The sequence below is a fragment of the Vombatus ursinus genome, unplaced genomic scaffold (assembly GCF_900497805.2).
Source record: "Vombatus ursinus unplaced genomic scaffold, bare-nosed wombat genome assembly UNPS02014810.1, whole genome shotgun sequence".
Taxonomy (NCBI): Eukaryota; Metazoa; Chordata; class Mammalia; order Diprotodontia; family Vombatidae; genus Vombatus; species Vombatus ursinus.
In genome coordinates, this window is record NW_020954588.1 from 1,390,910 (window position 1) to 1,406,087 (window position 15,178).

The window sequence follows — 15,178 nt, forward strand, 5'->3', positions numbered from 1 at the left end:
AGAGAGAGAGAGAGAGAGAGAGAGAGAGAGAGAGAGAGAGAGAGAGGCAGGCAGAGGCTGCCGGTTGTCACGGGGGAGGGATGATGCCACAAGCTAGACTGCTTCAAACCTTCTGTATCTAAGTGGCAATGAGAGAGAACATCTTTTTGGCTGGGAGAAGCCATTTGGATAGGATGTTTTTTATTCCTTGTTTTCATTTATTTTTGTCTCTGCAGAATCTATTCAAATGAGGCACCTTAGCAAACCCGGGTGATTGCATTTGGTATTGTAATCATCTATGTGGCAAAGTGGGTAAAAATCATCCAATTTCTTCTCTTCTGGACCTCAAATCAGAGGGTTGTGTGGGTGTACCCATCCATTAGCTATGCCCTCTTTTCTCTAAGAGTTGATTTAAAGAAGCAAGTACCTGTCTTCTTCTGCCACGGCATTTTACCGGGAAAACTTTAAAGGCTATTCTATCTGATAGGAAGAAGATCAATAAGATACTGATCTCTAGTGATGAAGAATCTGATAGTATGGACACTTTTGCCATCTAGATATAATGCACTTTAACTGAAGAAAAAAAAAAACTGAGCTGAACTACAAGTCTGTTTCTTATGGTGCTGGAATACTCCTGCAGACTGCACTGAGATAAAGCACGGGAAAGGGCTTTGACAGACACAAGTCACCTTTTGATTATTGCACTTAGCTGTCCCTGGGGACTTAAATTTTGGTATGTATCTCATCTTTCACATTCTCTAAGCATGCTAATTGATCCCTGTGCTCATTAAATTGAGTAATCTTCTTATAAAATGGCATGGATTTTAGCCAGGGATACTTAATGCTGAAGTTTGCATGTCTTTTGAAGTGAGCAGAAATCAACCTTTGCTAAGCCATTTAATGTGGTAAAATTCTACAGACTATTTTGTATATCCTTTTCCATATAGTTACTTGAACACAGACACATTTGCAACTAGCGTATCATTTGTGTAGAAGGGAAAAAAAGCAGCATTGAATTATTAAAAACATTGTTTACCATTTTTTGTGATATATTAATTGGTATTCACAATGTGTGTGCTAGCTACTTATCAGCTATTCCATACCATAAATATTTAAAGCAGTCTCTTAGTATAGTTGTATTAGCAGTGAGAACCCAGTATCACTGTTTCAAAAAAAAAAAAAACAGCAACCACCTACTGTACATATATAGCACCTGAAACTGCTTTTTTTTCTAGTGAATTAAAACACACACTCTCTTGCTGACACATTTTAAAAATTCCATCCTCTACCAAGAAGATTATCTAAATCTCATTACAATTAAGGTTTGCTATCACAAATCCAGATGGATTTGTTACACTTGGGAACACCATGGCTCTAGTGGAAGCTTTTTTTCTTCTTCTAACGTTGTCTTGGTTAAAGTGTCCACCTATTATAATGTTCACAGCAACCTTCTGAATTCCAGAGGAGTATGCAACCAATTTCTATAAAGAATTTTGTACAAAATAGGGGAACTTTTCCATTTTCATTTGTAAATCCTCAAATTGTTGAGTTTTTTTAAGCTTTCTAGACATTGACCTTGTCATTGCTTTTCTTAAATTTTAGCAGTAAATGGGGAAGGACATTCTGGATCTTGGCAAAAACCCACTTTTACTTTTATTGATATGACAGATATAATAGCCCTCAAGTTTGGGGACTTAATTCACTATAAAAGTACTTATATCTAAATTATGCAGAGTAATAAGTATTAAGTGATAGAGCCCAAATGAACTCATCTTTAATTATTTGTATTTTGCACTATTCTACCTTTTGTTCTTTGTATTACTAAGTACCAATTATTGGGCAGTTACATAAAAGTTTGAGGTACTGACTCATAATTATACTGACATGATATTATTTGAGGAGAAAAATGTCATACTTCTTGCCATTTTCAGCTGAGCAAGTGAGATGACTATATGAAAGATGTTATTTCAGAAATTCAAGGGAAAGAACATGTATGTACATATATATATGGTGTGTGTGTGTGTGTGTGTGTGTGTGTGTGATCACTAAAGGAGAACATCTTTGTGAGGGGCAAAGTATAAATAGAAGTTATAAAGTTTGGTGATGGAAGTGATCACTAGCCTAATATGGACAGCAGGTCATCTGAGTATTTTAAACAAAATAAAGCAAAAACCTCCAATCCAATTTGATTTCTTTTGTAGCTCTAGTCAGCAGTTTGCAAAAGGAACTGTAGCTAGTTTGTAGATATGACTTGTAAGCATCTAAAACCATGTGACCCAAAGCTCAGAAGAAGGCTGTGGTCATTGAGCATTTTGTGTATATATATACTGAGTGGATAGATTACCTGTGGAACTGTGAACTGGTAGCACTATACTAATTTGAGTTGGAGGAGAAATCTGGTTATTACATAGCCTAGTCATATTGATAAAGAAGGTGGGGAAGAAAACTTACTCATCAGTCTAAAGAGAAAGATAAGACCACCTTTTTAGCACTTCAACCAGCTCTTTTGGTTTTAATTTCATCATTTCCCATTTTTCACAGAAATATTACATTTTGAAGCCATTGAATATAGTGAAATGAGTGTGAAGTTTCCTAAGGTCTAAGCATAAACACAAGGGAATGACATTTCAGGTTGTTGATATGATATAATAAGAAGTCATCATAACTGTTCTATCCTGTACTTTTCCACATAGCATTCACATATGGAGGATATCCAGACATCCTGTAGGGTGAGGTTTCATTTACATTCATCGCCTGGTTTTACACCATCTTTCTATTTACGTATTCCACATTTTTATATAACATCTGATCATTTGATCACATGATCTCATTTGAAATGTGTTATCTCAAATAACTTTGAATCCATGAAGAAAACAGGAAGTATTGTTTTACCCCACTGGCAAAAACTGTGCCCAAACTGCCACGTGAAGCATTCAGTTAGTTGCAGAAATACTCCTGGGCAAAATTGGGCTCTTTGCCTCAGAGGAAATTCACTGATTGGAAAAAACAAAAAGAGCAGATTCCAGCAACTTCTCTCAATGAATCAAGGCAGATGTTCTTTGTAACCTCAGGAGGAAAAGAAAGGGTAAAGACTTTAAAAATTTACCTGTTGACAAAAGAAAATGTAGACTTTATTGGAGTAATGGGTAGGAGTGAGGGAATGAAGTATGAGCCAAAGATAAAACCTACTCTATAAAATTATTATCAAGATTTATCCCACTCAACATATTGTGTGCTTCCTACTTATTAAATATGTGAGTGTAATAACACTACTAAGTCACCAATAAACTTGATCTTATCCTACATATAAGGTTATCTTGAAAGGGAAAGTGTGTTTTACATCTCATCTTCCAGAAGCTTCTTATGCTGCAGGAATTGGGCATTGAGATTTACAGAGATATAAAACATCTAGTGATTTGTCCACCTGTGTCACCCAGCATATGTGGCAAATACCCAGATTGATGGAGTCTTTACAACTTTTATATCTTGGAAAATTATAAGCAACAGATGGAGAACAGCTCCTTTCCAGAAATGCTGGATAAAAGATCTATGAAAAGAGAAGGAATTAGAGCCCATATGAGTCTGTGGGCTGCTTCACTTAGCTGACACTAGCTGATAAAAATAGAATTTTTGTTTCTTGGTCATTGAGACACATTGGAAGTCCTCTCTCTTACATATTTTGTGCCAATATTTTATTTGAGTCTGTCCTTTCGGAAGAATTGAAAATTTGCAAGAGGTGGAATAATTGAAATTTATACTAAGTTTTATATAGTGGGGGTGGAAGCATGAAAATATTTGGCATTAGTATGCCAATTTCAACTTGCATTTATCTGTCCTCAATTTATTCATCCCTCCATCAACAAAAGCCACTCCTAAAATCATAAGCACCCTGTTACACAGGAGTACCCAATCTCTGCACCGCTGCATACTACTTTAGCTGCTCTCCAGGAAATCAATGACCATACAACATTTGCATCTGAAATTAACATGGCAACAAAACTAAGTGGATAACTATAACATTTTTTGCATATACTTATTTCACAATGAATGCTCCCAGACCACTTGATATCATCAACACTAAGACTCATTTTCTCTGTGTTTCTCTGTGTTGTATTCATTCTGTGTTTAGCTAGAGGAAGCATCCATGGGGAAGATATAAAAAGAAGAGCTACATATTTATGTTTCTTGGACTCTATTCAGACCTAATTGCTTGTATTTTACACCCTTCAAGTGTTTCACATGCAATAGATATTTTATGACAATGCAAATGCTCAAATGGGATTTCATTTAGCTAACAGTGCTGCCTTCAGGATTAGGGAAATCCAGTGATGATTTTACATTTGAAGTTACTGTGAAGAGTAGAGGAGATAATAATTGCAAAGTGCTTAGCACAGTGCCTGGCACATAGTAAGCACTATATAAGTGTTAGCTATTATTATTATCATCATTATTATTTATTATTTATATATTACTAGGTAAAGGTGGGACTCAGTGTTCTAGATGCACCTGGATCAAGCTTTCTGAATGTTATATCCTACTTTTGTAGAGTAAAACTAACCAAAATATGAAGAACTACAAATGTAATGGTTTTATACTTCTACTTCAGTGAAGTATTTCAGTAGCGTAGGAGATATATCTTCAGGAAAGCAAAGATGATTGGTTCATTGTTTGGAATAATTTAAACTGAACAAAATGACTTTCATTCTTGCAATAAATTAGGTCAATACAGCAAGCCAAAAATCAGACAAAGGAATTCTACAGACTACCAAATACTGACAAGTATGGAGGGAGGCATTGAATAACTATAGATGTGTGAGACAGAATGCATGAAAAAGGCTTGATCCCTGAAATGATACTTTGTGGCTGATATGAAAATTTAAGTGTTTCTCATTGGGGATAGTCTCTGACAAATGTTACTGGTTGCCTGTGCACTGGCTATTAGAAAAGAATTTGCTTATACATTTCTTTATGTTTCCTGAAGTTTTAGGCTCTTTCCAGGGGTGGAGGTGGAGGGAAGAAATCTATTGAAGTATATACTGGTAAGAAAGTCATCAGGAAGTAAATCTGCACAGAAACTTCTATGCAAGAAAGAAATAGATCATCTCTTAACTCATCCGCTCTTTCCCCTCTGATGCTTCTGAACAGGCTACTGGTCAATAAGGATAGCGCTTAAAATGCTGTGGCTGGGGGCATTTTATGAATTGCTACAACTGCTCTTGAATTGAGGTTTTCCATTTCTTCCTTAAAGAAGTCTTGAGGATTGTGATTGCTGGTTACTTTTATAGATAGTAGGCAAACTATTGTGAAATAATTTTGCCCTTGAAATCTACTGAGGGTAAAAAATGTATTTGTTATCTATCATGTGTACACAGATACTATATTTTGTCATTACTTGTAGGGAGGTTGAGGCGGAAAAAAGAATAATTTCAAGATCCACAAATATGAATTAAAAACTCCCAAAATACCTTTGGTCCATGATTATCTGCCTATTCAATTCTCATTTATATGACAGTAATTATAAAAGAAGTAAATATTTGTTATGGACTACATATCCCCCAAGGATGGATATGAGATTATTTCTTCATAATTTCCCTGCATATGAAATGTGCTTTGATTTAGGAAGATACAATCATGCAGTTTTAGAGCTGGATAGGACATTTAGAATCAACTAAGCCAGGCCCCTTATTGTATCTCGCCTCTGATACTCACTAGCTGTGTGATGTGGAATATCAGACAGCTTCTTTGAATCTCAGTTTTCTCATTTGTAAAATGATGATAGTAACCTGTTCTCTATCTATTTCAAAGGGATCTTGTGAAAAATGTTTGTAAATATTAAAGTGTGATAATAATACATTTTTTTGATTATGAATGTAGGATAGGAAGGAACTCAGAGTAGTTGGGTCATGTGTCCAAGGTGTAAAAAGACTGTCCTCAGCAAACTGAAGATATTTGTAGGCCCAGAATGGATAAAGCCACTCCAGTTTTATGATTCCCTGTTCCCTCATTTGTACAAAGAGCAGACTTGCCTAGATTAAATTGATTTCAATTCAATTGCACAAATATTTATGGAGCCATACTATGTACAGGGCACTGTGCTAGGCAATAAAATAAATATAGATACAAATAATGTATAATACACTTCCTTAGGAAGTTTTCCCTTAAGCAGAGAGAGGGAATATACAGAGATAAATAACAACAACAACAACAACAACAACAACAACAATAATAAAGCATATGATAAGTTCATGGGAAAATGACAGATCTATTGTTAAGAAAGTTTGGAAAAGACAGTGGTCACTTCCAGATGGGTGAATTAAGAAAATTTGTATGAAGAAGTTGGCCTTTGGCTTGGGAGTTGTAAGGCAAAGGAAATTTTGACAAGTAGAGTTGGGAAGGAGCTCATTTTTTGCATAGGAGATGGTATGAGAAAAGGTATGGAGACAAGAAGGGATGAGATGAGTCTGAAGAACAGTGAATGGTCTACTTTGGCTAGAGTATAGAGCACAGGAAGAAGAGCAGTATGATGTATTTGGAAAGATAGGTTAGATGTATGTGGAACACATAAAATGCCAGAGCTTGAAGTAGTTTTACTTTTTTCAATAGACAATGACAAACCACTGAAAATTTTAAGCAGGGCAGAGACCCCAATTTCTTTGACTGTGAAATTAGCATGTTACTAAACTAGATGATTTCTAGGAATTTTTTTTAGCTCTAACATTTTATGCATTTCAGAATAAAAATTATGCATTAGGAAGATAATTTCAGAGGGTGAGTTGGATGTAGGAGGCAGATAGAATGGTTAGGAGGCAATTAAACTAGTCTTGGTAAGAATGAATGAAGGATCTGACCTATTGCAATGAGAATGAAAAAGAAACGACAAAAACAGAATCAGCAGAACTTGGGAAATAGCTAAATATGCAGGGTGAGGTAGAAAGGAGTCAAAAACTTATTTGTCTCAGGGTTAGACTGTGAAGATGGTGGGGACACCGGTGACATCAATAGAGAAGTCAGCAGAAGAAACATATTACGGAAGCAGATTAATTTATTTTTGGATATTTGAAGTTTGAAGGAGAAATGGAAGGTTCTGATGGAAATGCAAAGAAAGCAGTTGGAAATTTAGTTGCTGAACTAATAGAAGAGATTATGACTACATATACAGAGTTAGAACTAATCCATATTTAGATAAGTATAAAACCAGAAAAATAATGGAAATGTTAAGTGAATATAGAAAAAGAAGAAAAGAGGGTTGAGTACAGAGTTTAGGGTGTGTGTGTGTGTGTGTGTGTGTGTGTGTGTGTGTGTGTGTGTGTGAACTTAGTATGGCCTGAGGGAAAGGATCCAGAGAATGAGGGGAAAAAATGGGCCAAGAAGAAGGAGAACTACCACAGTACAATATTGTGAAGACTCAGAAGATCAAAAAGGAAAGGGTGATCAACAGTGTTAAATAATGCAGCAAAGGCAGAGTGACTAAGGACTGAAGATACTATTTAGAGATTAGAATGTCTTTGTCAGCCTTTGAAAGAGTAGTTTAAATAGACTGTTGGAGAGGGGCAATATATTACATTGGTTTGAGGAGTAAGTGGATAGTGAGAACAAGAACAGATCAAGTGTAGACAACTTTTTTGAGAAATTTCCTTCCAAGAAAGGAGTGGAGGAGACATGATCTTGATAATATCATTTAGCTCAAACTATTTCTTGATTCTGTTTCTGAGCCTAAGAATATTTCCTGTAAAGTTCATTTTCAAATGCATAAATTCAGCCCATACTGTAGGTTGGCAATCTCATGTCCGGTACCTAGCAATAATGGATGGCAGTTTCCAAGAGGAAAACTTAGGCTTAATGTAAGGTAAAACTAATTAACAATTAGATATATCCCAAAGATGAATGAATGGTCTTCCTTCCTACCTTCACTGGAAGTCTTAAGCATGGCTGCATGACTCATCTGGGCAGATGGGGTATTATTTTTGAGATATGTCTTTGACTGGATGACTTCTGAGTTTCCTTCCAGATCTGAATTTCTATAATTTGTGATACCTACCTATACAAAAAATCAGAGACATTTAAGTTATGGAATAATAGAAAACTAGTGCAACAGAGCTTAAAGAGACCTTAATGGGCTTCTTGGTCCAACTCTGTCATTTCACACATGTATAAACTGAGAGCAAGGTGGTGAAATTCATTGAACAATGACAAATCCTTGATTTGTGCTATGACAATGAGGCATTGCAGGTGGAGAGTCATTAGTATAAGTTATCAAATGACCTAGAGTAAGGGATTCCATATTTTGACTAGATGCACTTTGGGATGTTGATGAGAAGGCACAAATTTGAATCTCAGGGGATAAAAGGTATAAATGGATTGCGATTCACAATATTGAAGTAAGTGACTGTGTTACTTAGATCACAGACATACTGATGTATTTATGTATATGCAAAGTATTGTGTGAAGTGTTAAAGGTACACAGATGAAAAATGTTTTCTACCCCAAAGAGATAAAAGCAAAAAGAAAAATTATTTATATGTGCATAATATTTATAGCATCTCTTTCTGTAATGGCAAAGAAATGGAAACTAAGGAAATGTCAATCAGTTGGGGAATGGTACAATAAATTACTGTATATGAATATAATGTGATGCTACTCTGTGTGAACCCCATTTTTCACATCTGCTATAAGAAATAACAAAAGTGAGGTTTTTGAAATATCTGGGAAGACATTTATAGACTGATGCAGAATGAAGAAAGCAATGCTACAAGAACAATAGAATTACGACAGCATTACAAAGACATACAATTCTAAGAGACTTGAGAACTCTGAAGAATGCAATAATCAATTATGAATCTTGGGAACCCATGACAAAACTTGCTACTCACTTCCTAACCTAAGCATGATGGAATCAGGTTGCAGATTGAGACATATTTTGGACAAGATCAATGCAGGAATTTGTTTTGTTGACTATGAGTATTTGTTGTAAGGATTTTAGTTTGGTTTTTTTTTCCCAATGGAGTTGGTGGTAGGATGGAGAGAAAATAATTTTTTTTGTCCATTAAAAATAAAAAAAATGAATTTAAAAATAAAAGAAATTAGGGAAAAAAGTGAATTAGAGATAGGAGAGGCTGGAGGTAGGGAGTTTTATTAGAGAAGTCCAGGTGAGAGGTGAATAAGGGCCTGAAATATGGTGGTGGTTGTATGAGTAAAGAGAATTAGATAAATCGGAAAGATTCTGTAGCTGTACTCCTCAGGACTCCTCAAGCAATGTGTGGGATGAGGGAGAAGAAAATTCAATGATGGCTAAAATTTCAAATCTGGGTGACTGGGAGGATATTGGTACTCTATGTAGAAAGAAGAAAAGAGGGGATAGGCAGGTTTGGGGCAGGCCTTTGGGTTTAGATATATTGGGTTTAAATTGCTATTTGAATTGGGTTTGAATTCCAAGTAGAGATGTCTGGCCGTAAAATAGGGCTCAAGCAAGAAATTGGGTATAAATCTCTAACAATTCCATTTCTCATGTGGAAGTCATATGCACAGAGGTGACAATTGAATCAGTGGGATCAGATGAGTTCACCAAGGGAGATGGTGTACAGAGGAGATAGAAGAGGTCATTGCCTAAGAGGGGGGTGAATACCACATGTTGAGGAGAGGGATGGACCAAAGAAAACCAAGAAGTTATGTCCAAGAGGCAGAAGAAGAACCAGCAAAGAGTAATTGTGCTAAAGAAGGAAAGAATATTTAGGTGGGAGGAGTCAACAACAAGCAAAACAAAGCAAAATGTTAAAGAAGTATGAGAACTGAGAATGTCATTGTATTTGGTAATTAAAAGGTTACTGATTATCTAGGAGAAATGCTTTTGTTAGAGTGTTAAAAAGTGAAAGAATTGGGCATATTTAGCCTGGAGAAAAGAAGATATTGGCAGGGTAGTGGGTCTTCGGATGGGGAGAGGAGGTGGGAAAGAGGGAAGTGTCTGTCTTGAAGTATTTGAAAGACTTCCATATAAAGGTGAATTAAACTTTCTCTGTTTTGGCTCAAAAGTTAGAACTAGGAGCAGTAAGTAGACACTGCAAAAAGTCTTATTTAGGTTGGATGTCAGGAAACATTTAGGAATTAGTGAGTTGTGTTGACTTGTACTTAGGTGGGGCTACATAAGTGTGACTATATATATAAAGTATATATATTTTATAGATCCATATTTATGGCTCAGCTTAGTAGTTTGAGAAGTTCCTCTTTCATTCTCAAAAAAGTTGGTAGCATGAGACAGGGTGTACCTGGTGTGTGCAGTGTTAGATGCATTTCTGGCACTTGATTTCCAAAGGATGTGTATAATAATATCATAAAATCTTTAATACTGCCTAAATCTCATTCATTTCCACCTCAAGAAATACAATTGAGAAGATGCAGTATGGCCTGGTGAATAGAGGGGAGGTGTAGTCGGGAGTACCTGGCTCAGGAATGGTCTCAGACACATATTACGAATAGAAACATGGACAGGTCTCCAAGATTATGAATTACAGGGCTATTGATTGGTGGAGGGAGTTTCTGCACCAGGGAGCTCCCACACCATGGATTCACAGGTCCAGACACAAATAACAACAGAAATTAAATGAGTAGCCTCCACGAAAGAAATGGGCAATTTAAAATATCCAATTGTTTCTCAATAAACTGACTTAGGTTCCATACAATTAAAAAAATACTTAGGAAGATCATTATTATTATCATGCCAAGTCAATCAATGGATCTAGTTAGTTGCTATTGTATTATATTCTACAGAGTAGCTGACACCACATGGTTTTAAGAAAGGTTTTTTTTTTAAACCCAACCTGAAAACTTGCAAATATCTTTACCTAATTCAGAAACACATTTTGCTAGAATGGGAAGGGGAGTGATCCCTTTTTGCCCTGAGGCAACAACTCTGAAATCATTAGAACCTTGTCTTGGCTTGCATAATTACAGTAGAAATTAATGATCATAAAATCAAAGTGTTACTTTAAAAATCCAGATTCTTTAAATGGTAAAGTCCACTGCAAATAGGAGTCTAAAATAATAGCTAAACCTTTATTCTACAAAGCATTTAAGTACAAAGGGAATATTTTGTAGAATCACCTACCCCTCCTAACCCACCCTGCAAAAGCCCTCTTATTTGTAGTAATAACTTTCTGTAAGTACCTATGCTCATTACTTATTCTTCTGGTTTGATTTCCAGACCTTAAATACAATTAAATTACATCAGATAATAATTGAAATTAAAAAAGACAATCCCACTTAGCACATTATTACTGCTAAAATAAAAAAAAAAGACCTCAAGAAAACCCATTAGTCAACAAACAACTATATCAGTTTCTATGCCCAAATTATCTATTTTTGGAATGTGACGTGGACTTCAGAAGGAAAAAGTGTCCTGTACTGTCCAAGAATGTATAATAACATGTGTAATAATATATGTGCAAGAATTCCTCAGCAGATAAAATTAGAGTATTTTCATTGATTTGCATGACACGTACTATTAACTATGTGGCATGGTGGATAGAATTTTAGATAGAAACTGGAAGAACTGAGTTCAAGTGCAGACTCAGACACTTAATAAATATATGTCCCTGGTCAAGTCATTTAACCACTGGTCTGCCTCAGTTTCCTTATCTGGAAAATGAGAATAGTATTAGCACCTACATCTCAGCATTGTAAGAATCAAATCAGATCCTAGTAAACCCACTTTTCAAACCTTAAAACTCTACATAAAAGCTAGCTATTATAATTATCACTCTCAGAAAAGATGAGATATGGAGTACTTTGTGAGTGCCAAGATAAAAAGGCTGGAACTTGATTGTCTATGTTCAACAACTTTGCGAATCAATTCCAAAAATCATTCTGAATTATAAAGGCTGAAAACACAAGCAGGACAGTGGAGTAAGAGGCATGTAATAGTGGGAGGAGTAATTTTTCTTTAGATGCTCTGATTTCACCCCTAGTTTTTCCAAGTGACTATCATGATGAAAGCTCAAAAATTATGGATGTCTGAAACTAGAGAGACCCATAGACAGTATCCAGCCCAACCTTGTTATTGTATACATGAGGAAACTGAGTCACAGAAAAAAAAAGTGGTTTGACTAAGATCATTCAGCAGACCAAGGGCAAAACTAAAATTAGTCAATACTTCTCCTAATACATTCTTGCCCTCTCACCATACACTTCCCAATATATTGTGTCATGGATAAATGGTCACAATTTTAATACAACTACTAGTGTCATTGGGAGCATATATCCAAGGCCAGCCAGCATGAACAGTAGTACAATAACATACTTATAACATAGGTTAGCATTTAAAGTTTTACAAAATGTTTTTAGTTGATTAGAGAAGATTTACTAAGTCATCAGATCATGAACCCAGAGCTGGAAGTGATGTCCTAGGCTATATGATCTAATCCATTCATTTTATAGCTGAAAAAACTGAGGCTCAATGAGACAGAGAGCAGTCATAGCCTCATTTGTTTGTGGTAATGGATTTTCACTAATATCTGCTCCACACCTCTTCCAATCTGGATCAGTCTAGCTACTTAGCTATTTAATTCACTTTATATTCATCCCCATATAACCACATAAAAGGAGGATGTAAGACTTGGGGATCTCCATCACCCCCCCCCAAGTTACCTGTGGATAAATTCACTTCTTCATTTTAACCTACCTTTTATAACATGAAAATGAAAATGATATTATTATGTGTGGTCTTGGAAGATATGGTGAGGGTTAATGAGGTGGTAATTGGTGATACTTGTGAGGTTTGAATTAAAGTTCTGTATGAATATCAAGCATTATTCCAGGTGATGTTGCTACTTGAGAAAATAGAAGACTGTTAGCACATAGATATGCTTTCTTGGCAAATATTATTAGCAATTTATATTTTCTGGGTTGTAGGGAAATTCTACTTGAACACGTTTGTTTCATAAATTTTTGTGGCAAATGGAAAATTTAAGTAATGGAATAAAAAATTCATTTCCAATTTATGTAGATTGAAAGGAGGAAACTTTTATAGTGATTGGTAATAAGAAATAATCAGATGTGATTTCATATCTCATCCATACAAGGATGACATTTTGAGCAATGACACCCACGACAGTAATTATTATCCAAGCCATAGTTTCATCTTGGAAAATAAAGTAATTGTGATTTGACATAACATTTCTTTTTAAAAATGTATTGATAAAACAACACCCAAACAGCTTCCTTGTCCCAAAATACACTCCTCAGAGATGTTAGGGTGAAAGGAAAAATGTATTCTTGATGTTTTGAAAATGTAGAATTAACAATGTCTTCTTTATTTGACAGCATGTTTCTTGACATAGCATTTCAGAAAAAAAAAGTAGAAAGAGCCTTAGAATTATAGTCAGAGGATCTGGATTCAAATCTTGACTGTCATTGGTTCATATGACTTTGGGCAAACCACTTAACCACTCAGAACCTTAATTCTTCATTTGAAAAATGAGGTTAGACTTGATGACTGCTAAGATCTCTTTCTCTTTTAAAAATTTTTTAAAATTTATGGAATAAATCAAACATTTCCATAACATGGTATAATTTTTAAAAAATTACATGAAACTGCAAATCTACTATGTATAACTTGGTATTCTTTTTAAATATACAACAGCATTATCATGTAAATTTCCTTTTTCCTTTCCCTTTTTCCTTCTCCCTCTTCTCCTTGTTCTTGAGATGGTCACTATTAGACACAAATAGGCATATTCTATTTATCAATTCTTTTAGTTCTGAAAACCAAAGAAACCCAAATCCATTATTTTATTAGGTTGTTTGCCATTTGTAACTTAAACTAAGTCCTGTTAATATGTTATCCAAATTCTTTGGTTCCCTGTAGGGAAAATTTCCAAATATGTTTTACCCTAAGTTTTACAAATGGGAACTGACAAGATTTTAGCTATAATAAACTGCAAGCTGTTTTCCCACTGATGAAGGTATAATGTGTTTTCCACTTGCAGGAAAGTGTTTCTTCCTTTTTAACATGATCTCCTGCAAGATGATGAGTTCTAATTCAGAGGAGGACACTTTGGATGCTTTTCTCCAGTATATAGAGGATATGGGAATGAAGGCCTATGATGGCTTGGTTATTCAGAATGCATCAGACATTGCTCGAGAGAATGATCGCTTACGGAATGAAACAAACCTGGCTTACTTGAAAGAAAAGAATGAAAAACGCCGCAAACAAGAAGAAGCAATAAAACGGTAAATATAAATGGAATCTTGCTGAGCCATTCAAGGCAAAAGAGAATCTGTTTAGGATGCATAGACTTTATATAATTACTGGGGCAATAGGAGGATTGTAGGAGGATGTTATAGATGAGATAAACAATATGAAAGTGAAAGTAGAAAGAGAGAGAAACAGATAGAGACAGAGATGGAGAGATAGAGATAGAGACAGAGACAAAGATGGGGAGAAAAGCAGAGAGACAGGGAAAGAGAAAGACAGTGAGAGAGTTAGAGAATGGGATGGAGGGAGGAAAGGGGAGAGAGAGAGAGAGAGAGAGAGAGAGAGACAGACAGACAGACAGACAGACAGAGACAGAGACAGACAGAGAGAGACAGAGAGAGACAGAGGAACTCATCCATTTGTTTTATTCTTGTCCTTAGCTAATGGATTTGGTAAACGACATGGTAAGAATTGACTTTCTTTGAACAGAAGTGGATTTCTAAGTATCCCCTTGGTAACAGTCCAGAAGAACAGGCTGTGATACACCAAAAGAACAGTTTAATAGTGGAAGTTTGATGAAGATGCTCAACTTTAAAGGCACTCGATGGTGTTATATCACTAATCAGGCAGTTTCTGCTCCTTCCCGTGTTGTGCCCAATTCCCATTAGAGTTGATAGGAATTCTGTGTACCACTGAGGGGAAGACAAATCCTCTGTGGGAACCTTCTGTGCAGCAATCACTAGCTCTTGACTTATTCTATGGGCACCAAATGTTCCTTATATGTTCGTGTAGATATACCTATCTATATCTATCTATATCTGTCTATCTATCTATCTTTCTATCTATCTATCTATCTATCTATCTATCTATCTATCTATCTATCTATCTATACATAGATAGATATAAATAGATGTATTTCTCTCTCTCTCTCTCTCTCTCTCTCTCTATCTATCCATCTATCTATCCATGGAAGTCTTAAATGAAATAGGTCATACCTGGAAGGTTTACAAACAC

At 35.6% G+C, this 15,178-nt stretch overlaps 1 protein-coding gene across 1 annotated transcript in view; it reads left to right on the forward strand.

Annotated features, from left to right (window-relative positions):
- Window positions 1-13,978: 13,978 nt before the first annotated feature.
- The window catches only part of NYAP2 (neuronal tyrosine-phosphorylated phosphoinositide-3-kinase adaptor 2), a 252,409-nt gene continuing 251,209 nt past the window's right edge, over window positions 13,979-15,178 (forward strand). The window contains exon 1 of the mRNA XM_027876137.1: window positions 13,979-14,199. Coding sequence (XP_027731938.1) covers window positions 13,979-14,199 — 221 coding nt within the window. The remainder of the gene's footprint in view (window positions 14,200-15,178) is intronic.